This window comes from Leptodactylus fuscus, chromosome 7 (genome assembly GCF_031893055.1).
Source record: "Leptodactylus fuscus isolate aLepFus1 chromosome 7, aLepFus1.hap2, whole genome shotgun sequence".
In the NCBI taxonomy this organism is placed as follows: Eukaryota; Metazoa; Chordata; class Amphibia; order Anura; family Leptodactylidae; genus Leptodactylus; species Leptodactylus fuscus.
In genome coordinates, this window is record NC_134271.1 from 1,632,540 (window position 1) to 1,654,782 (window position 22,243).

Consider the following 22,243-nt stretch of genomic DNA (forward strand, 5'->3'; position numbering starts at 1 on the left):
CCAGCACTCACTCACCGCTCAGAAGTCACTCCACCGGAAGTAAACATGCGGCAGCAGTGCTCACCGGAAGTGCACCCGCATATAGCGTCCTCCGCAAACACGACACCCGCACATTGGTTCCCACAGTCGCTAAAATCGCCGTTTTCTTTCTTCTATCCCGGTGTTATTACAAATTACCGGTAAGTAACGGTCACCCGAAACTGTGAGAGAGACAACGGGAAGAAAGACTACAGGTCCCAGAAAGCAGCGCGGCTCACGTGACAGCTGTCAGGTAACCACGCCCTAGTGGGCGGAGAGAACAGGAAGAAGGTATTGACAGGGGGAGGAGTCGGTTGTTATGGCGACCTGGTTTCCCTTTCCGCCTAGAACCCGGATATTTGTGAGGTGGTGAAAACACGGGAGGAGCTGCGGGCGGGGAAGAGACCAGAGCGGAGACACGGACAACCCCGGCCGGAGGTGAGAGGAGAAGGGGGAGAGGAGAGGAGGAAGCACCGGCCTGAGGGGAAAGGAGGAGGAGAAGGGGGCACCGGCCTGAGGAGGAGAAGGGGGCACCGGCCTGAGGAGGAGAAGGGGGCACCGGCCTGAGGAGGAGAAGGGGGCACCGGCCTGAGGGGAGAGGAGGAGGAGAAGGGGGCATCGGCCTGAGAGGAGAGGAGGAGGAGAAGGGGGCACCGGCCTGAGGGGAGAGGAGGAGAAGAAGGGGGAGAGGAGGAGGAGAAGGGGGCACCGGCCTGAGGGGAGAGGAGGAGAAGAAGGGGGAGAGGAGGAGGAGAAGGGGGCACCGGCCTGAGGGGAAAGGAGGAGGAGAAGGGGGCACCGGCCTGAGGAGGAGAAGGGGGCACCGGCCTGAGGGGAGAGGAGGAGGAGAAGGGGGCACCGGCCTGAGGAGGAGAAGGGGGCACCGGCCTGAGGAGGAGAAGGGGGCACCGGCCTGAGGGGAGAGGAGGAGGAGAAGGGGGCATCGGCCTGAGAGGAGAGGAGGAGGAGAAGGGGGCACCGGCCTGAGGAGGAGAAGGGGGCACCGGCCTGAGGGGAGAGGAGGAGAAGAAGGGGGAGAGGAGGAGGAGAAGGGGGCACCGGCCTGAGGGGAGAGGAGGAGAAGAAGGGGGAGAGGAGGAGGAGAAGGGGGCACCGGCCTGAGGGGAAAGGAGGAGGAGAAGGGGGCACCGGCCTGAGGAGGAGAAGGGGGCACCGGCCTGAGGGGAGAGGAGGAGGAGAAGGGGGCACCGGCCTGAGGAGGAGAAGGGGGCACCGGCCTGAGGGGAGAGGAGGAGAAGAAGGGGGAGAGGAGGAGGAGAAGGGGGCACCGGCCTGAGGGGAGAGGAGAAGGGGGAACCGGCCTGAGGGGAGAGGAGGAGAAGAAGGGGGAGAGGAGGAGGAGAAGGGGGCACCGGCCTGAGGGGAGAGGAGAGGGGGGCACCGGCCTGAGGGGAGAGGAGGAGAAGAAGGGGGAGAGGAGGAGGAGAAGGGGGCACCGGCCTGAGGAGGAGAAGGGGGCACCGGCCTGAGGGGAGAGGAGGAGAAGAAGGGGGAGAGGAGGAGGAGGAGAAGGGGGCACCGGCCTGAGGGGAGAGGAGAAGGGGGAACCGGCCTGAGGGGAGGAGGAGGAGAAGGGGCAACGGCCTGAGGGGAGAGGAGGAGGAGAAGGGGGCACCGGCCTGAGGGGAGAGGAGGAGGAGAAGGGGGCACCGGCCTGAGGGGAGAGGAGGAGGAGGAGAAGGGGGCACCGGCCTGAGGGGAGAGGAGAGGGGGGCACCGGCCTGAGGGGAGAGGAGAGGGGGGCACCGGCCTGAGGGGAGAGGAGGAGGAGAGGGGGGGCACCGGCCTGAGGAGGAGAAGGGGGCACCGGCCTGAGGGGAGAGGAGGAGGAGAAGGGGGCACCGGCCTGAGGAGGAGAAGGGGGCACCGGCCTGAGGAGGAGAAGGGGGCACCGGCCTGAGGGGAGAGGAGGAGGAGAAGGGGGCACCGTCCTGAGGAGGAGAAGGGGGCACCGGCCTGAGGGGAGAGGAGGAGGAGAAGGGGGCACCGGCCTGAGGGGAGAGGAGGAGGAGAAGGGGGCACCGGCCTGAGGGGAGAGGAGGAGGAGAAGGGGGCACCGGCCTGAGGGGAGAGGAGGAGGAGAAGGGGGCACCGGCCTGAGGGGAGAGGAGGAGGAGAAGGGGGCACCGGCCTGAGGGGAGAGGAGGAGAAGGGGGCACCGGCCTGAGGGGAGAGGAGAGGGGGGCACCGGCCTGAGGGGAGAGGAGAGGGGGGCACCGGCCTGAGGGGAGAGGAGGAGGAGAGGGGGGCACCGGCCTGAGGGGAGAGGAGGAGGAGAAGGGGGCACCGGCCTGAGGGGAGAGGAGGAGGAGAAGGGGGCACCGGCCTGAGGGGAGAGGAGGAGGAGAAGGGGGCACCGGCCTGAGGGGAGAGGAGGAGAAGAGGGCACAGGTGAGAGGAGAAGGGGGGCACCGGCCGGAGGTGAGAGGAGAAGGGGGCACCGGCCTGAGGGGAGAGGAGGGCACTGGCCTGGGTTGGCATTGCCCTGGTCTCCCCCTGTGCCCCAGGGTTGGCATTGCCCTGATCTCCCCCTGTGCACCAGGGTTGGCATTGCCCTGGTCTCCCCCTGTGCCCCAGGGTTGGCATTGCCCTGATCTCCTCCTGTGCCCCAGGGTTGGCATTGCCCTGATCTCCCCCTGTGCACCAGGGTTGGCATTGCCCTGATCTCCCCCTGTGCACCAGGGTTGGCATTGCCCTGATCTTCCCCTGTGCACCAGGGTTGGCATTGCCCTGGTCTCCCCCTGTGCACCAGGGTTGGCATTGCCCTGATCTCCCCCTGTGCACCAGGGTTGGCATTGCCCTGATCTCCCCCTGTGCACCAGGGTTGGCATTGCCCTGATCTTCCCCTGTGCACCAGGGTTGGCATTGCCCTGGTCTCCCCCTGTGCACCAGGGTTGGCATTGCCCTGATCTCCCCCTGTACACCAGGGTTGGCATTGCCCTGATCTCCCCCTGTGCACCAGGGTTGGCATTGCCCTGATCTTCCCCTGTGCACCAGGGTTGGCATTGCCCTGATCTCCCCCTGTGCACCAGGGTTGGCATTGCCCTGATCTCCCCCTGTGCACCAGGGTTGGCATTGCCCTGATCTTCCCCTGTGCACCAGGGTTGGCATTGCCCTGGTCTCCCCCTGTGCACCAGGGTTGGCATTGCCCTGATCTCCCCCTGTACACCAGGGTTGGCATTGCCCTGATCTCCTTCTCTCCAGCTGTGGTGAAGCTACGACTCCTATGGTGTCAGGACAGTCTATGGGTTGTCGTCTCATCACACTTGGGAAACCTCAGGTCTAAAGTTGTGGCGTTTCTGTAATTGTGAATCTACAACTTCCAGCATGTCATGTGACTGAGCGGCTTGCTGGGAGTTGTAGTGTCCTGCTAGTTCTTCCTGTAGGTTACTCTGCTGTCTATTCCTTGGGTAAGTCGCCCTCTCATTACAAGACGTGACTAATCCTGTCCTTACCAGCAGCTCATCCAGGTTAAATGGCCCCTTTGTTCTTCTTTCTTCCAAATGTCATGTCCTTGTCTCAGGTAATTGTCCTTCATTACACCCAGAATAAGAGTAAGAGCCGGATCTAAGAAGCTTCTATGTGTTCGGAGGGATCGCTCAGACCCATGAAGTGTTGTGGAGCATCGGGCCTAGCACATGGGATTGGGCATTGGTGGGGGAGAATCTGTGGATGCTTCAGTGTGCTGGGGACAATGGGATGGACTGATATCATTGCACCAGTCGTCTACAACTTGTGGTACTACAACTCCCAGCAGCTTCTCATAGACTTGGACTCTTGGGCTCCGCTGGGAGTTGCAGTTTTGTATCATCTGGAGTGCCATAGGCTGTAAAGAAGGTGGATGACCGGAGTGTGAGGTGGTCCGCCCCGTGGGGGGGTAATGTGGCTGATAGCGCTTTGGTACAACACAAGAGTATCATTGATGTCACCAGGTCTGGGCACGCTCTAAAACTGGCGCCTGTGCCCTCATAATTGAGGCTCTTAGTGTCATCCGCCCTCCACTGAAGTGCAGTGTGACCGCTCCATACACTTCTGACTGTAAGAACTTCCATAGTCACAATACGAAACATCTGCCATTTGCGAACTTTGGGGTAACTTAAAAAATTCCCCTCATAGTAAATCTCCCCCTAAGTCTGCTTGGCCATAATTCCCCCCTGGAGGATCCAGAGAAGAGTAGAAGAGCGAAATCTCCCCGAGGGCCTCCTGTCATAAACCCGACCCTGGGGCAGACAGCTTTACAGGCAGGCCAAAATGGCTGACAACAGCGAGCAGTGCATAGGAAGGCTTTGTTACCCCTGCAGCCTATATGGAAAGGGCGGTGAAAATCTGGCGCGGCCTCATTCACGTGATGACCCACGCTGTGGATTTCGTATCTGCTGAATGGCAGCCCCCATGTCTGGTGTTTACCTCGTGTTTCAGGTACAATCTAAGGCTCAGGCAGAGAATGTGTTGTGTGGGTGAGGGCCTAGGCCTTAAAGGGATCCTCTCGGGAGGGTGTCAGTACTTGGGTCCCCTGGGTTCTATGGTAGAGGGTCCTGGGGTTTCCACTCTGGGTCATGTGATTGGCTCAGCACCTGGCCTGTGGGTTGCTCCGCCTCCTCTCCCATATACCTGTATTATGGGGGTGGTGAATACATCATTGTAATACAGGAGAGGAGGGGTCCTGGATCATGTGACCCCTTTATAACGCCCCCTGCTGGATACACTTCTGGCTTGGGCCTGTGATGTGTGTGACGATGCCTTAAAGGGGTTTTCCCTGCTCAGATTTTCTTGGTCTAAGCCGTAAATGTCTGAGATAAGAAAAGAATTAACAGGAAGTTCTACAAGAAAATCTGCGTCTTAGGTCAGAGGTCACTCAGCGCGCTGCCATGTCTTACCATAGTAGTCACAGGGCTCAGCAGCATAAAAGCTAAACCAGGAGAGACTGCACCAATCACAGATACTGGAGAAAGTCACATGACTCGGGTTACACAGTAGCTGCAGCAACACCAGGCTCTGCAGACCTGTCCATGGGAGCAAGAGTTGACTTAAAGGGGTTGTCCAGCATTAGGAAAGCGGCACTGCTTTTTTGTCCTTGGGTGGTGTCTGGCATTGCATGGAAGTGAATTGGACTGAGCTGCAATACCACAAACCTCCTGTGGCTAGGTGTGGCGCTGTTAATGGATGAAAGCCTACATATATTAGCTCTATGCACCTGGAGGCCGGCTTTAGGTCCTAGGCACACAAGGGAATCCAGAGCGGTAAAGCTGCACGTCCTGATCACCTGTATTATACTATATACAGGATAGTCACATGGGGGCAGCTCTGCTGTATTATACTATATACAGGATAGTCACATGGGGGCAGCTCTGCTGTATTATACTATATACAGGATAGTCACATGGGGGGGCAGCTCTGCTGTATTATACTATATACAGGATAGTCACATGGGGGGGCAGCTCTGCTGTATTATACTATATACAGGATAGTCACATGGGGGCAGCTCTGCTGTATTATACTATATACAGGATAGTCACATGGGGACAGCTCTGCTGTATTATACTATATACAGGATAGTCACATGGGGGCAGCTCTGCTGTATTATACTATATACAGGATAGTCACATGGGGGCAGCTCTGCTGTATTATACTATATACAGGATAGTCACATGGGGGCAGCTCTGCTGTATTATACTATATACAGGATAGTCACATGGGGGCAGCTCTGCTGTATTATACTATATACAGGATAGTCACATGGGGGGACAGCTCTGCTGTATTATACTATATATACAGGATAGTCACATGGGGGACAGCTCTGCTGTATTATACTATGTACAGGATAGTCACATGGGGGACAGCTCTGCTGTATTATACTATGTACAGGATAGTCACATGGGGGACAGCTCTGCTGTATTATACTATATACAGGATAGTCACATGGGGGGCAGATCTGCTGTATTATACTATATACAGGATAGTCACATGGGGGCAGCTCTGCTGTATTATACTATATACAGGATAGTCACATGGGGGGCAGCTCTGCTGTATTATACTATATACAGGATAGTCACATGGGGACAGCTCTGCTGTATTATACTATATACAGGATAGTCACATGGGGGGGACAGCTCTGCTGTATTATACTATATACAGGATAGTCACATGGGGGGCAGCTCTGCTGTATTATACTATATACAGGATAGTCACATGGGGGCAGCTCTGCTGTATTATACTATATACAGGATAGTCACATGGGGGGGCAGCTCTGCTGTATTATACTATATACAGGATAGTCACATGGGGGCAGCTCTGCTGTATTATACTATATACAGGATAGTCACATGGGGGGCAGCTCTGCTGTATTATACTATATACAGGATAGTCACATGGGGACAGCTCTGCTGTATTATACTATATACAGGATAGTCACATGGGGGACAGCTCTGCTGTATTATACTATATACAGGATAGTCACATGGGGGGCAGCTCTGCTGTATTATACTATATACAGGATAGTCACATGGGGGGCAGCTCTGCTGTATTATACTATATACAGGATAGTCACATGGGGGGACAGCTCTGCTGTATTATACTATATACAGGATAGTCACATGGGGGGACAGCTCTGCTGTATTATACTATGTACAGGATAGTCACATGGGGACAGCTCTGCTGTATTATACTATATACAGGATAGTCACATGGGGGGCAGCTCTGCTGTATTATACTATATACAGGATAGTCACATGGGGGACAGCTCTGCTGTATTATACTATATACAGGATAGTCACATGGGGGGCAGCTCTGCTGTATTATACTATATACAGGATAGTCACATGGGGGCAGCTCTGCTGTATTATACTATATACAGGATAGTCACATGGGGGGCAGCTCTGCTGTATTATACTATATACAGGATAGTCACATGGGGGGCAGCTCTGCTGTATTATACTATATACAGGATAGCCACATGGGGGACAGCTCTGCTGTATTATACTATGTACAGGATAGTCACATGGGGACAGCTCTGCTGTATTATACTATATACAGGATAGTCACATGGGGGGCAGCTCTGCTGTATTATACTATATACAGGATAGTCACATGGGGGCAGCTCTGCTGTATTAAACTATATACAGGATAGTCACATGGGGGCAGCTCTGCTGTATTATACTATATACAGGATAGTCACATGGGGGCAGCTCTGCTGTATTATACTATATACAGGATAGTCACATGGGGGCAGCTCTGCTGTATTATACTATATACAGGATAGTCACATGGGGGACAGCTCTGCTGTATTATACTATATACAGGATAGTCACATGGGGGCAGCTCTGCTGTATTATACTATATATACAGGATAGTCACATGGGGGACAGCTCTGCTGTATTATACTATATACAGGATAGTCACATGGGGGGACAGCTCTGCTGTATTATACTATATATACAGGATAGTCACATGGGGGACAGCTCTGCTGTATTATACTATGTACAGGATAGTCACATGGGGACAGCTCTGCTGTATTATACTATATACAGGATAGTCACATGGGGGACAGCTCTGCTGTATTATACTATATACAGGATAGTCACATGGGGGCAGCTCTGCTGTATTATACTATATACAGGATAGTCACATGGGGGGGCAGCTCTGCTGTATTATACTATATACAGGATAGTCACATGGGGGCAGCTCTGCTGTATTATACTATATACAGGATAGTCACATGGGGGCAGCTCTGCTGTATTATACTATATACAGGATAGTCACATGGGGGGCAGCTCTGCTGTATTATACTATATACAGGATAGTCACATGGGGGCAGCTCTGCTGTATTATACTATATACAGGATAGTCACATGGGGGACAGCTCTGCTGTATTATACTATATACAGGATAGTCACATGGGGGACAGCTCTGCTGTATTATACTATATACAGGATAGTCACATGGGGGGGACAGCTCTGCTGTATTATACTATATACAGGATAGTCACATGGGGGCAGCTCTGCTGTATTATACTATATATACAGGATAGTCACATGGGGGACAGCTCTGCTGTATTATACTATATATACAGGATAGTCACATGGGGGACAGCTCTGCTGTATTATACTATATATACAGGATAGTCACATGGGGGACAGCTCTGCTGTATTATACTATATACAGGATAGTCACATGGGGGGACAGCTCTGCTGTATTATACTATATACAGGATAGTCACATGGGGGGACAGCTCTGCTGTATTATACTATATACAGGATAGTCACATGGGGGACAGCTCTGCTGTATTATACTATATACAGGATAGTCACATGGGGGACAGCTCTGCTGTATTATACTATATACAGGATAGTCACATGGGGGGGCAGCTCTGCTGTATTATACTATATACAGGATAGTCACATGGGGGGCAGCTCTGCTGTATTATACTATATACAGGATAGTCACATGGGGGGACAGCTCTGCTGTATTATACTATATACAGGATAGTCACATGGGGGGGACAGCTCTGCTGTATTATACTATATACAGGATAGTCACATGGGGGACAGCTCTGCTGTATTATACTATATACAGGATAGTCACATGGGGGGGCAGCTCTGCTGTATTATACTATATACAGGATAGTCACATGGGGGGCAGCTCTGCTGTATTATACTATATACAGGATAGTCACATGGGGGGACAGCTCTGCTGTATTATACTATATACAGGATAGTCACATGGGGGGGACAGCTCTGCTGTATTATACTATATACAGGATAGTCACATGGGGGGACAGCTCTGCTGTATTATACTATATACAGGATAGTCACATGGGGGGACAGCTCTGCTGTATTATACTATATACAGGATAGTCACATGGGGGACAGCTCTGCTGTATTATACTATGTACAGGATAGTCACATGGGGGACAGCTCTGCTGTATTATACTATATACAGGATAGTCACATGGGGGGACAGCTCTGCTGTATTATACTATATACAGGATAGTCACATGGGGGGACAGCTCTGCTGTATTATACTATATACAGGATAGTCACGGGGGGGCAGCTCTGCTGTATTATACTATATACAGGATAGTCACATGGGGGACAGCTCTGCTGTATTATACTATATACAGGATAGTCACATGGGGGGGCAGATCTGCTGTATTATACTATATACAGGATAGTCACATGGGGGGACAGCTCTGCTGTATTATACTATATACAGGATAGTCACATGGGGACAGCTCTGCTGTATTATACTATATACAGGATAGTCACATGGGGGCAGCTCTGCTGTATTATACTATATACAGGATAGTCACATGGGGGACAGCTCTGCTGTATTATACTATATACAGGATAGTCACATGGGGGGGCAGCTCTGCTGTATTATACTATATACAGGATAGTCACATGGGGGGCAGCTCTGCTGTATTATACTATATACAGGATAGTCACATGGGGGGACAGCTCTGCTGTATTATACTATATACAGGATAGTCACATGGGGGGGACAGCTCTGCTGTATTATACTATATACAGGATAGTCACATGGGGGACAGCTCTGCTGTATTATACTATATACAGGATAGTCACATGGGGGGGCAGCTCTGCTGTATTATACTATATACAGGATAGTCACATGGGGGGCAGCTCTGCTGTATTATACTATATACAGGATAGTCACATGGGGGGACAGCTCTGCTGTATTATACTATATACAGGATAGTCACATGGGGGGGACAGCTCTGCTGTATTATACTATATACAGGATAGTCACATGGGGGGACAGCTCTGCTGTATTATACTATATACAGGATAGTCACATGGGGGGACAGCTCTGCTGTATTATACTATATACAGGATAGTCACATGGGGGACAGCTCTGCTGTATTATACTATGTACAGGATAGTCACATGGGGGACAGCTCTGCTGTATTATACTATATACAGGATAGTCACATGGGGGGACAGCTCTGCTGTATTATACTATATACAGGATAGTCACATGGGGGACAGCTCTGCTGTATTATACTATATACAGGATAGTCACGGGGGGGCAGCTCTGCTGTATTATACTATATACAGGATAGTCACATGGGGGACAGCTCTGCTGTATTATACTATATACAGGATAGTCACATGGGGGGGCAGATCTGCTGTATTATACTATATACAGGATAGTCACATGGGGGGACAGCTCTGCTGTATTATACTATATACAGGATAGTCACATGGGGACAGCTCTGCTGTATTATACTATATACAGGATAGCCACATGGGGGCAGCTCTGCTGTATTATACTATATACAGGATAGTCACATGGGGGGCAGATCTGCTGTATTATACTATATACAGGATAGTCACATGGGGGACAGCTCTGCTGTATTATACTATGTACAGGATAGTCACATGGGGGGGACAGCTCTGCTGTATTATACTATGTACAGGATAGTCACATGGGGGGGACAGCTCTGCTGTATTATACTATATACAGGATAGTCACCTGGGGGGACAGCTCTGCTGTATTATACTATATACAGATTAGTCACATGGGGGCAGCTCTGCTGTATTATACTATATACAGGATAGTCACATGGGGACAGCTGCTGTATTATACTATATACAGGATAGTCACATGGGGGCAGCTCTGCTGTATTATACTATATACAGGATAGTCACATGGGGGGCAGATCTGCTGTATTATACTATATACAGGATAGTCACATGGGGGACAGCTCTGCTGTATTATACTATATACAGGATAGTCACATGGGGGCAGCTCTGCTGTATTATACTATATACAGGATAGTCACATGGGGGGGCAGCTCTGCTGTATTATACTATATACAGGATAGTCACATGGGGGCAGCTCTGCTGTATTATACTATATACAGGATAGTCACATGGGGGACAGCTCTGCTGTATTATACTATATACAGGATAGTCACATGGGGGACAGCTCTGCTGTATTATACTATATACAGGATAGTCACATGGGGACAGCTCTGCTGTATTATACTATATACAGGATAGTCACATGGGGGCAGCTCTGCTGTATTATACTATATACAGGATAGTCACGGGGGGGGCAGATCTGCTGTATTATACTATATACAGGATAGTCACATGGGGGGGCAGCTCTGCTGTATTATACTATATACAGGATAGTCACATGGGGGGCAGCTCTGCTGTATTATACTATATACAGGATAGTCACATGGGGGACAGCTCTGCTGTATTATACTATATACAGGATAGTCACAGGGGGGGCAGATCTGCTGTATTATACTATATACAGGATAGTCACATGGGGGGGCAGCTCTGCTGTATTATACTATATACAGGATAGTCACATGGGGGGCAGCTCTGCTGTATTATACTATATACAGGATAGTCACATGGGGGGACAGCTCTGCTGTATTATACTATATACAGGATAGTCACATGGGGGGGACAGCTCTGCTGTATTATACTATATACAGGATAGTCACATGGGGGACAGCTCTGCTGTATTATACTATATACAGGATAGTCACATGGGGGACAGCTCTGCTGTATTATACTATGTACAGGATAGTCACATGGGGGACAGCTCTGCTGTATTATACTATATACAGGATAGTCACATGGGGGGACAGCTCTGCTGTATTATACTATATACAGGATAGTCACATGGGGGACAGCTCTGCTGTATTATACTATATACAGGATAGTCACGGGGGGGCAGCTCTGCTGTATTATACTATATACAGGATAGTCACATGGGGGACAGCTCTGCTGTATTATACTATATACAGGATAGTCACATGGGGGGGCAGATCTGCTGTATTATACTATATACAGGATAGTCACATGGGGGGACAGCTCTGCTGTATTATACTATATACAGGATAGTCACATGGGGACAGCTCTGCTGTATTATACTATATACAGGATAGCCACATGGGGGCAGCTCTGCTGTATTATACTATATACAGGATAGTCACATGGGGGGGCAGATCTGCTGTATTATACTATGTACAGGATAGTCACATGGGGGGGAAAGCTCTGCTGTATTATACTATATACAGGATAGTCACATGGGGGACAGCTCTGCTGTATTATACTATATACAGGATAGTCACCTGGGGGGCAGCTCTGCTGTATTATACTATATACAGGATAGTCACATGGGGGACAGCTCTGCTGTATTATACTATATACAGGATAGTCACATAGGGGAAAGCTCTGCTGTATTATACTATATACAGGATAGTCACATGGGGGACAGCTCTGCTGTATTATACTATATACAGGATAGTCACCTGGGGGGCAGCTCTGCTGTATTATACTATATACAGGATAGTCACCTGGGGGGCAGCTCTGCTGTATTATACTATATACAGGATAGTCACATGGGGGACAGCTCTGCTGTATTATACTATATACAGGATAGTCACATGGGGACAGCTCTGCTGTATTATACTATATACAGGATAGTCACATGGGGACAGCTCTGCTGTATTATACTATATACAGGATAGTCACATGGGGGCAGCTCTGCTGTATTATACTATATACAGGATAGTCACATGGGGGGGCAGATCTGCTGTATTATACTATGTACAGGATAGTCACATGGGGGGGAAAGCTCTGCTGTATTATACTATATACAGGATAGTCACGGGGGGGGGGCAGATCTGCTGTATTATACTATGTACAGGATAGTCACATGGGGGCAGCTCTGCTGTATTATACTATGTACAGGATAGTCACATGGGGGACAGCTCTGCTGTATTATACTATATATACAGGATAGTCACATGGGGGACAGCTCTGCTGTATTATACTATATACAGGATAGTCACATGGGGGCAGCTCTGCTGTATTATACTATATACAGGATAGTCACGGGGGGGGGCAGCTCTGCTGTATTATACTATATACAGGATAGTCACATGGGGGGGCAGCTCTGCTGTATTATACTATATACAGGATAGTCACATGGGGGACAGCTCTGCTGTATTATACTATATACAGGATAGTCACATGGGGGGGCAGCTCTGCTGTATTATACTATATACAGGATAGTCACATGGGGGCAGCTCTGCTGTATTATACTATATACAGGATAGTCACATGGGGGACAGCTCTGCTGTATTATACTATATACAGGATAGTCACATGGGGGCAGCTCTGCTGTATTATACTATGTACAGGATAGTCACATGGGGGACAGCTCTGCTGTATTATACTATATATACAGGATAGTCACATGGGGGCAGCTCTGCTGTATTATACTATATACAGGATAGTCACGGGGGGGGGCAGATCTGCTGTATTATACTATATACAGGATAGTCACATGGGGGGGCAGATCTGCTGTATTATACTATATACAGGATAGTCACATGGGGGACAGCTCTGCTGTATTATACTATGTACAGGATAGTCACATGGGGGCAGCTCTGCTGTATTATACTATATACAGGATAGTCACATGGGGGCAGCTCTGCTGTATTATACTATATACAGGATAGTCACGGGGGGGGCAGCTCTGCTGTATTATACTATATACAGGATAGTCACATGGGGGGGCAGCTCTGCTGTATTATACTATATACAGGATAGTCACATGGGGGACAGCTCTGCTGTATTATACTATATACAGGATAGTCACATGGGGGCAGCTCTGCTGTATTATACTATATACAGGATAGTCACGGGGGGGGCAGCTCTGCTGTATTATACTATATACAGGATAGTCACATGGGGGGGCAGCTCTGCTGTATTATACTATATACAGGATAGTCACATGGGGGGGCAGCTCTGCTGTATTATACTATATACAGGATAGTCACATGGGGGGGCAGCTCTGCTGTATTATACTATATACAGGATAGTCACATGGGGGGGCAGCTCTGCTGTATTATACTATATACAGGATAGTCACATGGGGGGGCAGCTCTGCTGTATTATACTATATACAGGATAGTCACATGGGGGACAGCTCTGCTGTATTATACTATATACAGGATAGTCACATGGGGGACAGCTCTGCTGTATTATACTATATACAGGATAGTCACATGGGGGCAGATCTGCTGTATTATACTATATACAGGATAGTCACATGGGGGACAGCTCTGCTGTATTATACTATATACAGGATAGTCACATGGGGGGGCAGCTCTGCTGTATTATACTATATACAGGATAGTCACATGGGGGCAGCTCTGCTGTATTATACTATATACAGGATAGTCACAGGGGGGGGGGGCAGATCTGCTGTATTATACTATATACAGGATAGTCACATGGGGGGGCAGATCTGCTGTATTATACTATATACAGGATAGTCACATGGGGGGGCAGATCTGCTGTATTATACTATATACAGGATAGTCACATGGGGGACAGCTCTGCTGTATTATACTATATATACAGGATAGTCACATGGGGGACAGCTCTGCTGTATTATACTATATACAGGATAGTCACATGGGGGCAGCTCTGCTGTATTATACTATATACAGGATAGTCACGGGGGGGGCAGCTCTGCTGTATTATACTATATACAGGATAGTCACATGGGGGACAGCTCTGCTGTATTATACTATATATACAGGATAGTCACATGGGGGACAGCTCTGCTGTATTATACTATATACAGGATAGTCACATGGGGGCAGCTCTGCTGTATTATACTATATACAGGATAGTCACATGGGGGCAGCTCTGCTGTATTATACTATATACAGGATAGTCACGGGGGGGGCAGCTCTGCTGTATTATACTATATACAGGATAGTCACATGGGGGGGCAGCTCTGCTGTATTATACTATATACAGGATAGTCACATGGGGGGGCAGCTCTGCTGTATTATACTATATACAGGATAGTCACATGGGGGGGCAGCTCTGCTGTATTATACTATATACAGGATAGTCACATGGGGGGCAGCTCTGCTGTATTATACTATATACAGGATAGTCACATGGGGGGGCAGCTCTGCTGTATTATACTATATACAGGATAGTCACATGGGGGCAGATCTGCTGTATTATACTATATACAGGATAGTCACATGGGGGACAGCTCTGCTGTATTATACTATATACAGGATAGTCACATGGGGGGGCAGCTCTGCTGTATTATACTATATACAGGATAGTCACATGGGGGGGCAGCTCTGCTGTATTATACTATATACAGGATAGTCACATGGGGGCAGCTCTGCTGTATTATACTATATACAGGATAGTCACATGGGGGACAGCTCTGCTGTATTATACTATATACAGGATAGTCACATGGGGGCAGCTCTGCTGTATTATACTATACAGGATAGTCACGGGGGGGGGGGCAGATCTGCTGTATTATACTATATACAGGATAGTCACATGGGGGGGCAGCTCTGCTGTATTATACTATATACAGGATAGTCACATGGGGGCAGCTCTGCTGTATTATACTATATACAGGATAGTCACATGGGGGCAGCTCTGCTGTATTATACTATATACAGGATAGTCACGGGGGGGGGGCAGATCTGCTGTATTATACTATATACAGGATAGTCACATGGGGGGGCAGATCTGCTGTATTTTACCCCTTCATCCTCACAACAATGGCTGTATTAGAGGTTTGCAGCGCCGTCGCTTTAAGGGCGCGTTCCTCTCGGTGACCCCGGGCCGACCACACCGACAGCCCCAGGACGCCGCAGTCTGGAAATCTTCAGTCCTTGGCATTATGATCATCTTTTTTTATAGCTGTCGTCGATGAGAAATCAGCGGGAAGTTTCGGTTCTCATGCCTGCTCTGGTCTCTATGGTAACTGGCGTGCGGGTTCTAGCGCAGTCCTCTTTTAGAAGCGCTGCCCGCGGTTATGGAGTGAGGTAGAAGTCCTGTCGGGATGGCATCTGTGTGCGGGTTATTATCAGCCTGACTCCGCTACCTCTCCTTGTATAGCCGCCAGCCCCGGGCACCGCGCCAGCACTTCTGAAGGTATCGCCCCCCCCCCATCCCCCGCACCTCCTCATCTAGACTAAGCCAAAGGGGTCTTGATCACGTCTCCTGCCATTAGAGCTGCAGACCAGGCCACATAACTACAACTCCCAGCATGCTCTGGCATCGTATGAGGTGATATCTTAATCAAAGAGGGGCCTGTTATAGATATACGCACATGGGCCCTATAACATACGTGTGTATGTATGGGTGTGTGTGTGTATGTATGGGTGTGTGTGTGTGTGTGTATGTATGGGTGTGTGTGTGTGTATGTGTGTGTGTGTATGTGTGTGTGTGTATGTGTGTGTGTGTATGTGTGTGTGTGTGTATGGGTGTGTGTATATGTATGGGTGTGTGTGTATGTATGGGTGTGTGTGTATGTATGGGTGTGTGTGTATGTATGGGTGTGTGTGTATGTATGGGTGTGTATGTATGGGTGTGTATGTATGGGTGTGTATGTATGGGTGTGTGTATGTATGGGTGTGTGTGTATGTATGGGTGTGTGTGTATGTGTGTGTTTGTGTGTGTGTGTATGTATGGGTGTGTGTGTATGGGTGTGTGTATGTATGTATGTGTGTGTGTGTATATGTATGGGTGTGTGAGACTAAAGAGGTAGAGATGGCGCTCACATGGCAATGGCGGTGCTGAACATCTGTCTTATGACGCCAGAGCAGGGGATGTATTTCTTGCCAAATTTCTATTTAAGCTCCTGGGAAAGCTGGGTGCCATTGCTAGACATTGTCACCCAGCTTTCCCAGCAACTGAGACATAATAAAGTCTTTTCAGATTGATGGGTTCGGTAATGTTGTTCCACCTTATTCTCCTGGAACCTCCTGGCCCTATGTAAGGTTGTCAGATTGGTTGTCAGGACATCCTGAGCAATGTACTTCTGACTCCTGCAATCCTCTTTACTGCAGCTGCTGCAGAACTACAACTCCCAGCATGCATATTCCAGTGGGCTTAGTCTCTCTCAACCCCTGTCTGGTTTCTTGCAGGACACATGATGACTTCAGAGGCTTTGTCCGATCTGCAGGACGACTTGGACAGAGATGAAACCACTCACTCCCTGGATCAGCTGAAGCTGGCCTCTCTGGATGACAAGAACTGGCCCTCGGATGACGTGCAGGACTTCCCCAAGTCAGGTGATGATGAGGATGTCTGTGCGGGGGTGAAGGGGGCAGACCTGGGTGTCCAGTAATACCACAGGGGATGTGTGTGCAAGCAGTGGGGTGGATATCATATGGAGAGGTGTCTGATAATACAGGGACGACTGAAGGGACACGGGCTGATGGCGGGGGTGTAGCAGAGCTAATGAGCTGACTCTGAGCTGTGATCTGACCACGTAACGTGGCCTGTGAAGCAGATGTGGCACTTGAGCTACTGCAGCAAATTGCTGATCCACAGGGGTCCTGGGTGTCCGCTCCCTGCTGATCTTCAATTGATGCCGTGTACTAAGGAAAAGTCATGAACTGATAAATCTGGAAGATTCCTCGGCAGCTGTGTCTTACTAATTCTTCTTTCTGGGTACATTGTAGTCGTGCCTTGTCACTCTCTCCCCCCTCCAGGATGGCACATCTGCCTAATTACATAGTGACGCCCCCTACTCTACCATATTACCGTGCACGTAGTCAGAAAGCTGGGGGACTCCTCCCTGAGCCGGATCTGTACCGAATAATGCGGAACGGAGCTGTAAAGAGAATACCAGGACTGACTTGTGCTCATTGTGCAGGACGCTGTGCACACAGTAGATCAGGAACTATGGATGTTATTCCTAAAGCTGCACCAATTGTCATATAATGGTCGCGCAGAAACCGCAGCATTGTTCAGTAAACGGAACGTTTCCGACCTTAGTGTGCGCTGGAACCAACCTCATTTACTTGCTGCAATACCAGCCAGTGCCCAGAGACCAGGGTGGCGCTGCTTCCGATTACCTTTATGGCAGCGGCGGGGCGAGCACCCTCAGGGGTTAAGGGGGGTTCAGTATAGTCTAAACTTTCTGTGTGTGACTATAATGTACCGTATTTTTCGGACTATAGGATGCACCTAGGTTTTAGAGGAGGAAAATAGGGAAAAAAAAATTTGAAGCAAAATTGGTAAAATATTTAATATATGGGAGTTGTAGTTTTGCAACAGTTGCAAGGCCACATTGACAGGTGACCCTGCAGCTGTACGGGGATGCATAGAGTGTTTTTTTTTGCGGGGCCAGCTGTACTTTTTAGTTATACCATTTTGGGGAATATCTATTGCTTAGATCACCTTGTATTGAAAAAAAAAACAGGAGGTGATTTTAGAACTTTTATTTATTTCATATTTTTATTATATATTTTTAAAGCTTTTTTTTTTTTTTTTACTATTTTATCCCCCCCCCCCGGTCTCTTGATTGCAAGTCCCATAGACTATGGGCCATTCTGTCTATTAGTATTACGGCTGGTCATAGACCCAGCCGCAGTACTAATATATAGCCGTGACAGGCCCGGGAGCCTCATTAGGCTCCCGGCTGTCACCCGAACAGGTCGGCTCCTGCGATATCGCCGCGCAGGAGCCAGCCTGCAACTCTACAGGTACGGGGCCGGTGGGGACCGGCCCCGGGGGAGAAGGGGCCACCGATACTGACCCAGCATCCGCTGTACTAGAGAGGCGGATGCCGGCGAGGGATAGACGCCAGCACAGGTGCCGGGGCCTGAGACATTGCTGCGCTCCACTGTCCTGCATGAAGCCAGCGGCGGGGGGATGGAGGAGCGGAATAGCATCGCCGCTGCTGGCTTCGTGCAGGGCAGAGGAGCGCAGCGATGTCTCAGGCCCCGGCGTCTATCCCTTGCCGGCTTCCGCCTCTCTATTACAGCGGATGCCAGGCGCCACATTCAGACTATAAGACGCACCCTTCTTTTCCCCCAAAATTTTGGGGAAAAAAAGTGCGTCTTATAGTCCGAAAAATACGGTATAAGCCCGGCCTATCCCTGAGCGCTGGTTTTATCATAACCACTACAATGTCTTGTATTTCAATGCAGAAGACTCCAAGATGTCGCCTGACCCCATCACTCACCTGCGCTGGGATGACCCCTACTATGACATCGCCCGGCACCAGATTGTGGAAGTGGCTGGTAAGTGGCTGTATACTCCGCTCTGTGTCTGTAGTGGCTGGTAAGACCCTGCTGTATACTCCGCTCTGTATCTGTAGTCCTGTTCTGGTCCTGGTAATCTGAAGGCTCAGTATATACATGAGATGGCTGATATGGCTATACTGGCTGCCCCTATACCAGGCTCTCTGGGGAGGGGGGATATAATCCGCACTCAGACACTTTGGGCTATGGCTTATTGGTGAATTCCAGCAGTCCGATCCTCCCCATGTGAAGGGGTCACGGCCATACTCAGGAGATGTTCCCACCAAGCTCAGTGGGATCTGCCCATAGCCCTCTAATGTGTAGGATTCTATTAAAGGGGGTCTCCGAATAAAGAATAAAACAAGTGAGAAGGTCCCTGATACCCACCTGTGGGGTCCTAGTAAGGTGCAGGAGCTCGAGTTACCTCTAGGGGTATGAGTGGGAAAATAAAAAATGTCGGCCACTGCTCTTCTCTATGTAATGGCGGTCCTGGAGGGGAGGGGTCAGACAAGCCGGGGGGGGGGGGTCTTAAGGGTTGGGGTCTGTTCAGGCGGTATCTGGAGCTGCACTAATAACACAAGATGGTAGTCTGTGACTAAAGAGCAAGGAGGCCACAACATCCCCTTCATCGGCTGTAGGAATCATCCACAGCCATAGCTACAGTATACGAGGAGCGTGGCGGGTGGGGTTCATTCAGATGGGAGACCCTTGACCCTGAGGAGGCCTCCGCAGCGGGACCCCCAGCAATCATGTCACCTGTCCTGCTGGGCAAACCCATTGTCGTGGGGCGCACCTATTGTCCTTAGGACAGGTCTTCTGTATTAGATTGGTGGGGTCTGACATCCAGGACCTTACAGATCAGCTGATTGCAGAGACTGCAGCCTTATCATTGACTACCAAGCACAGCGCCACACATTGTATAGTGGTTGTGCTTGGTAATGCAGCTCAGCCCCATTCATTTGAATAGGACTGAGCTGTAGCTGTGTCATGTGACTGATGGACACGATGTCATCCCCACAGTGAAGATGCTGCACGAACACTGTGACCTCTTCAAGTAGCAGATTGGTGGGGTCCCTTTGGCCCCCCATGAATGATTCCTCCTAAGAATAGGTCACTGGTATAGAAGTTGTGGAGCAGCCCTCTAATAACAGCTGAGGTTTCGTGCCACTGTCTGTGGTGTCCGTTGCCTGATCTGTTGGTTTAGCAGTTCTCTGCAGTGTAAGGCCTGTATGACAGGAGACATAAAGCAGCCGCCGCCGCCTGTGGCCCAGGAGAAGCCGCTCGCTATCCGGTCTCTGCTTAGTAGTGTCTGGGGCCGAGGCCCTGTCTTTAGACAAATGCTCGCTGTAATAAATGAGAGTAATAACCGGGCGGTCTGGCAGCGGCAGCATGCAGAGGGTGGGGGGTCGGACGCCTGTCCCATAACCAGTCCGAGACGGTGCAGAATACACAGGCACACCGCATAGTGCACGGCGAAACACTTGTGGACTATGGTGGACGTGTCTGAAGCGCCCGTCAGGATGTCACCTACTAGGAAGGGAGGCTGCAGAAGAATCTGCAGGATTACAATGAAGAGACTACTGTCGGCCCCCAGAATTGGCGCCATACTTGGATATTGGGCCGGCTCAGCTTCAATGACTTGCACATGAATGAGCCGCAGTATCAGAAACAGTCCAAGGATGAGAGTGGGAGAAGATGGACGACGTCTGCAAGAGAAATGCGTCTGAGGGTTATGTCTGTGTAATGACAGTCACCTCTATTACAGGATTGTCTGACCCCTGTATAAGCAATGCCGCCCCTGCTACCTCCTATATCACCCCCTGCTACCTCCAATGCCGCCCCTGCTACCTCTTGTGTCACCCCCCTGCTACCCCATAGATTGTAAGCTCTTGTGAGCAGGGCCCTCAGTCCCATTGTGTGTAATGACTTTCTCTGTAATGTCTCTTTCTGTATTTGATCCCTACTAACTGTACAACGCTGCGGAATATGTTGGCACTACAGAAATAAAATGTATTATTATTATTAAGGGTAAAGACGTTGCGAGGCCGGGCGCACCACAGGCAACAAATCACAAACCTGATTGAATAAATCCTTGACTGCGTTCTCGGGGGCGGCCGGTGACACACAATGTGTTATACTCTACCCCTCCCCATACACATGCATGCTCGGCCTAGAGGTGCGTCTGAGTGAGAGCGCGGAGAAATCTGATCAGAATCCGAGAGCCCCACTAATCTCCCCTGACTTCTGCCGTAAAGCGAGGATCACATGGGATGGTCTGGCTGAGCCCCCTCTCATCTGTGCGGGCCCCATAACGGTGTCAGTCTCCATATCAGAGCTGTGCAATTCACATGGGCCCCTCAGGACCCGCTTACACCCCCCTCAGGACCCGCTTACACCCCCCTCAGGTCCCGCTTACACCCCCTCAGGTCCCGCTTACACCCCCCTCAGGTCCCGCTTACACCCCCTCAGGGCCCGCTTACACCCCCCTCAGGTCCCGCTTACACCCCCCTCAGGTCCCGCTTACACCCCCCTCAGGTCCCGCTTACACCCCCCTCAGGTCCCGCTTACACCCCCTCAGGGCCCGCTTACACCCCCCTCAGGGCCCGCTTACACCCCCCTCAGGGCCCGCTTACACCCCCCTCAGGTCCCGCTTACACCCCCCTCAGGTCCCGCTTACACCCCCCTCAGGTCCCGCTTACACCCCCCTCAGGTCCCGCTTACACCCCCCTCAGGTCCCGCTTACACCCCCCTCAGGTCCCGCTTACACCCCCCTCAGGTCCCGCTTACACCCCCTCAGGTCCCGCTTACACCCCCTCAGGTCCCGCTTACACCCCCTCTCCTGTGTTACCAGGTTATGTCGTGTGCAGCAGTGACCAGGCTTTCTGTCTTATCTTCCTCTCCAGACATTTCTGGCATACTTGTCATAGCGTGTAATGTTTTTGCTTCAACTTTTTCTTATGAGACGCCTGAAGACGAGAACAAAATGTCTCGCACAGGACAGATCCTCTATATACTACACCTGGTCCTCTATATACTACACCGCACAGGACAGGTCCTCTATATACTACACCAGGTCCTCTATATACTACACAATACAGATCCTCTATATACTACACCAGGTCCTCTATA

General features: G+C 50.2%; 1 protein-coding gene across 1 annotated transcript in view; it reads left to right on the top strand.

The window, feature by feature from the left end:
• The first annotated feature begins 315 nt into the window (after window positions 1-315).
• The window catches only part of ARHGAP1 (Rho GTPase activating protein 1), a 39,940-nt gene continuing 18,012 nt past the window's right edge, over window positions 316-22,243 (top strand). Inside the window, exons 1-3 of the mRNA XM_075280767.1 lie at window positions 316-456; window positions 17,009-17,155; window positions 19,022-19,114. Coding sequence (XP_075136868.1) covers window positions 17,014-17,155; window positions 19,022-19,114 — 235 coding nt within the window. The 5' untranslated portion in view covers window positions 316-456; window positions 17,009-17,013. The remainder of the gene's footprint in view (window positions 457-17,008; window positions 17,156-19,021; window positions 19,115-22,243) is intronic.